General features: G+C 39.0%; 1 protein-coding gene across 1 annotated transcript; it reads left to right on the top strand.

Annotated features, from left to right (window-relative positions):
- The first annotated feature begins 4,547 nt into the window (after positions 1 to 4,547).
- Positions 4,548 to 4,918, top strand: LOC130859174 (polyadenylate-binding protein 4). The gene is given in 2 exon segments (XM_057746480.1): positions 4,548 to 4,764; positions 4,767 to 4,918. Coding segments are annotated over 2 exon segments (369 nt in total).
- The last annotated feature ends 219 nt before the right edge of the window (positions 4,919 to 5,137 follow it).

The raw sequence follows: 5,137 nt of genomic DNA, 5'->3' as shown, positions 1-5,137 counted from the left end.
TGATGGGTATTGACATTGGGTCAAAATCTATGGGTTTTTCTTTGAAAACTCTGGACTGTATTTTGAAAAATATATCAATTTTAGCACCAAGGAGGCAAATGGATTGCTTAGTTGTTAAATAATCTTAATGAGATGTCAACAGCAGAAAAATATTCTCAATCCTCAGCAAGGTCTTCAGGTAATGAAACATTGATTTTTTTTTTTAAACCTCTAAAGCTATTTTGCTTACTGTACAGGAAGTATATGAAAAATAGTTATTTGTTTCCCAGGGAAAAATCCATTTTCAGATAATTTAATAATTAAAATTATTTATAATTTTTCTACCTTCATTAGCTATTTGTTTCATTTGCATTATTCCTTTTTTGAGTAAACATTTCGAGTTCATTTTCAAAGCAAGTCTCAGGCCAAGACTGACCTGAATTAAATTGTTAGAGTTTATACTTATGGGGAAGCATTCATATTTTAGTTAGAAAATGCTTTATAACCAATAAACGTGATGTAATAATCTATTGTCCTAACTTATTTATTTTTATTCTTCCATTTACTTAAGTATTAATACAATTGAAATCACTTTGCCATTTGGGTCGAAGGTTTGCAGTATTCATGAGAATTATTCAGAATCCAAGATCTCTGTTCATCCAACTTGAATTCTTCAGTTGTAAGCATTAAAACAAAACAAAAATTTTAAAATCTATTACTTAGTAAGTTGGAAGAATAGTAGTTGTTCATTGACTACAAAATCATGTTAAATAAGAATTAAACTCTCTATTTTGGGGAAATAGCACTGTGATTCTAACTGAGAGGTTTCAGACTATCTAAAGTGGGGTATTTTCAGAATGGCAAGGAAGTTCTAGTCTCCAGATATAGAAACATTTCCAGAGTATCCGAACTTTGGAAACTACTACTTTAGAAGAGATGGGGAGCCACGTTTTTCCCAGCAAACATCACAAATATGGATCATTTCCATCTATTCTGGTTTCCAAATGGAAGCATTTTCTTCTGTGTTTGAGGAGGAGAAACATGGTAACTTAAGACACAGTGCTTTTTGGCCTTGTTTTGGACTCCAAGAGAAGTCCAAATATGGTATTTTCAGCTCATTTTGTTCCTGGTTTTGACACTGAAAGCCCAATGGATCAGTTAACTGTTGACTAAGAAACGACTTCAAAATTCAGTACCCTTAAACAAGAAATATTTATTAGCAAGCCCATCTCATGGCAATGGAAAAGGTACAAAAGAGCAACTGGAAGACTGCATTTCTACTCGCATTAGCATGCTCAACAATGTAAGTCACATGGTCAAGTCCAAGGTCAAGGGACAGAATTGCAAAACCACGAGACTAAGAGTCTGGATCCTGGGAGGGATGAAGAATTTGGGCCAATAATGTAACCGATACTAACATGAGAAAATATCTGATATGTTGTTTTAGAAACAGCTCCTATTCCACATATTATTTTATGTCAGTGTTTTTTGCTGATGAAAATAGTGTTGGCTCACCAAGTTACAAGTATATCACCTTAGGAGGAGGAATAGCTTTTATAGAAATCATGAATGTCTTTTTTAGAACAATGGGGTATCAGACTATTAATATTTGAAACTGATTTGATGGCCAAATTTAGGAGAGATTCAGTTTTAATACTCTTCAGAAGAAAGAATCTTATAATCCCTTTGGGGCAAAGAATATCAAGAAATAATGAATTGGCAGGAAAACAACCAGTTCTATATTATAGAAGTGGTAGGAAGCATGAGCTTCTAAGGAAGAACTCACACAGCCTGGTTCTGGTGATAAGAATTGTCCTCCCTGTGTTACAGTGGGAAAGAGGAGCAGTCACTCCAAGTAAAAACAGAAAGACAATGACAAAGTGACATCACTTTGGAGGGCAGTAATCCTGATGGTTTGTTATATGTGGAGAAAGAATAAAATGTATCTTTCATGATTTAGAGGCGATTTTCAGATTTATACATACTGCAGAATATTTGTTTGAGTTGTAAACATTCCCTTTTCTGTTTGATAAAATGTTGTAAGTGCCTGAGATGGTTTTGCATTTTTAGCAAATACTTCTAAATTCCTTTTATTGTGGAGAGTTTTTGTGCTTCAGATGTCTGAATATGAACGGAATGTTTATGAGCTTGTTGTAAACACCTGAAGAGAGAGGGTTTACAGTGAAAACACATGAAGAATCTTAACAAAGGTGCTAATCTAATGCGATGACAAGCGCACCCGCTTCCAGCAGCTGCGCCATCATGACGGTCTGAGTTCACAGCATCTGACTGGTACCCGCTAGTGTGTTATCTGTCAAATCTGAGTCACGGTTACAATTATTCAGAAGACATTGATTTTTCTCATGCTGACAGAAGCATTTATCACTTTTCACTCAGGATACGTCTGATTTCAGCACATATATTATACTCTGATTGTACTGGGAATCAAGATCCCCAGAATCTGGGATCTAGTCTTTACTCTTCCAATATCTATTAATACGTATGTGACTTGTGGCAAGTCCAGTTTTCAGTTCCTCATCCACTTAAGGAGAAGGTGGGGAAAGGTAAATCCTTAGATCACTTCCAGCTTGAATATTCACTGACGCTCTGTGCCAGCTCATTGTTCACGGGGCATCTCCTCTGACCGACACAGGAGGTGGTTCATAGAGCCTAGTGCTGCCTCAAGTGGTATGTAAACCATGATAAAACCATGATCCATAATGGCTCATACTGTCATGGAAATCCCATTAAACCAATGCTTCAAATATTTGAGAAGCATGGAATATATTTCTGTTTATGAGAAAAACACAAGGGAATTTTCTTATGATCTTTGAACTAGAGTTTAAGAAATGAGAAACACCCTCTTCACTGACTGATCACAAAGGGAAAGGTAGAGAAGTCACTGAATTTGAAAATCAACTGAATAATTTCTCTTCTTATTTTGGTGGATGAGAAAGGCAGCAGCTGTGTGTTAGGACTCTGCTAAAATAGAGAACAGTATCGATTGTGTCACTGGTGTTTGGGGCAGGTGCATGTGAGTATGCATGTTCTCCGCCAGACAATCCAGAGGATGCAGTCCCCCGCCCCTGACATGAGTGCCCTTGCAGGGTTGTGCACTGCGGAGCCTGTTTAACTGACTGTGGAGGCCCTGCAGCGTAATAGCTCAAAATGGCATTTCTGTGTACACAACCTCACAAGAATCTACCGGGGTAGGATGGAAGCAAAGCAGGCTTCACAGGCCTGTGACGTGCAGTTGCAGAGGGCCCTGGGCTTAGAAGGGCCCATATTTGGCTTAATGTTCTTCTATCACCATGTCATCATCTTGAAAGTCTTAATGATTTGCAAACAGGGGGCCCCATCTTTTCATTTTTCACTTGGTACCAAAAGCTATGCAGCTGGTCATAGATGTATGTGGGCGTGGTTTAAGACTGTAATAGCAGGAATGCAAAGAGGAAGAAGTAGTTGCTTTTCAACTTCTGACATTGAAAAGAGAATTTTTACAGCAAGGCAGTTGGCTTGAAAGCTTGGGTTTGTTAAGACAGTAAACTAATTTTCTACTTTCTTTATTGTATCAAAGACCAAATCTGCAGGATTCAGGTTGTACAGTTTTTCCATAAATATAGAGGAAATGATCTTGTCACATATGAGCAAATGTCAACATGTGCAACTATTTTATTTTATTTTGCAGTGTTATCAGTAACTTACCTGGGCTGGAGAACACCTTGTGTTTGCCTTTGGCATAAATTTACATAGACTGATGTTCTGCCACCTGGCTTAGTTAAATTAATCCACAGATGTCAAACCAAATAGAAAATTTTACTATATGATTATTCTTCATATTCAAAAATATGAGTGACTATGTGTGTTTTACATGAGTGTACAAAGAAACTAAAATCCACTTGCACAGTTGAAGGTTTTCCTTGATTATTGTTATTTTTTTGAACTGAAATAACCTAAAAGTGTGGACACTTAAGTTGATCATATTGAGTTGTTTATTGTATATTGTATATTAACATGGCCAACTCAAACAGTCATAATCCAAAATGGATTTTAAAGCTGGAATTATTCACTTTACTTACATTAGTCATTAAATTCACAAGAAATGTGAATACTAAGAAATTTAAGAAATGGTCGATAGTAGTCATATTTCTAAAAAGGAGTTAGCTGTGATTACAGTATTTGAATCTTTTCAGTTGGTAACTGAGTAGTCTGTCTCCCATATTTGGAGGTAGAGAGGGCAAGAGGGAGGGTGGAAGGGAGGGACGGGGGGAGAGAGAGAGGGGGAGAGAGAGAGAGGGCGGAGAGAAAGAGAGAGAGAGAGTGGGAGGGAGAGAGAATGGTGATAATAAGGTTAAGCAAGTTATTGGCCCCAAACCTGTTGGTGACATGCCAGCCCTTGTGAGCTAGCTGAAGATTTCTCAACCTCTGCCGTGTTGACATACTGACATTTGGACTGGATGATTCTTTGCTGGGGGGAGTCCTCTGCATTGTAGAGTGTCTGGCAGCATCCCTGTCTCTACCCACTAGATGCCAGTGGCATACCTCTTCTTCAGTGGTGATAACCAAAAATGTCTCCAGATATTGCCAAGTCACTGTCAGTTAAGAACCACTGGGTTACTCACCCTGCCATCCAGCCTGCAGTCCGTGTGCAGGGGCAGGAGCCGCTCACCGCCTCCCTGCCAGCTGCAGCACCCCGCCAGGAACAGAAGCAGATGCCGGGTGAATGTTTGTTCCTGCTCATCCAGAGGACGCACTCAAACCTGGCTGGTAAGATTATGGGGATGCTGTGGAGACTGAGAACTCGGAGCTGCTGCACATGCTGGAGTCCACCAGATCTCTCTGCTCCAAGGTGGATGAAGCTATGGAGATCCTACAGGCTCATCATGCCAAGAAAGAAGCTGCCCAGAAGGTGGGCGCTGTTGCTGCTGCTACCTATTAGACAAGAACAAACCGATTCGAAAGCCAAATAAACCCTCATGGAATTCAGCTCAAGATCTGAAAACTTCCTAGCGTGTCCTATGGACCTCAACGCCAAGAACCACAAATTGCAAATTTAATAGGTCGTTTTGTATCAAAAGGTCAATTATGAAGCACCTAGAATTTTTCAATTAAAAGAATATATTCTCTGGGTTCTGATATGGCCCAGACAGTGTTTACT

This window comes from Hippopotamus amphibius, chromosome 8 (genome assembly GCF_030028045.1).
Source record: "Hippopotamus amphibius kiboko isolate mHipAmp2 chromosome 8, mHipAmp2.hap2, whole genome shotgun sequence".
NCBI lineage: Eukaryota > Metazoa > Chordata > Mammalia > Artiodactyla > Hippopotamidae > Hippopotamus > Hippopotamus amphibius.
Note: the sequence above shows the minus strand (reverse complement) of the source record. Positions and strands in the feature narration are given on the sequence as shown.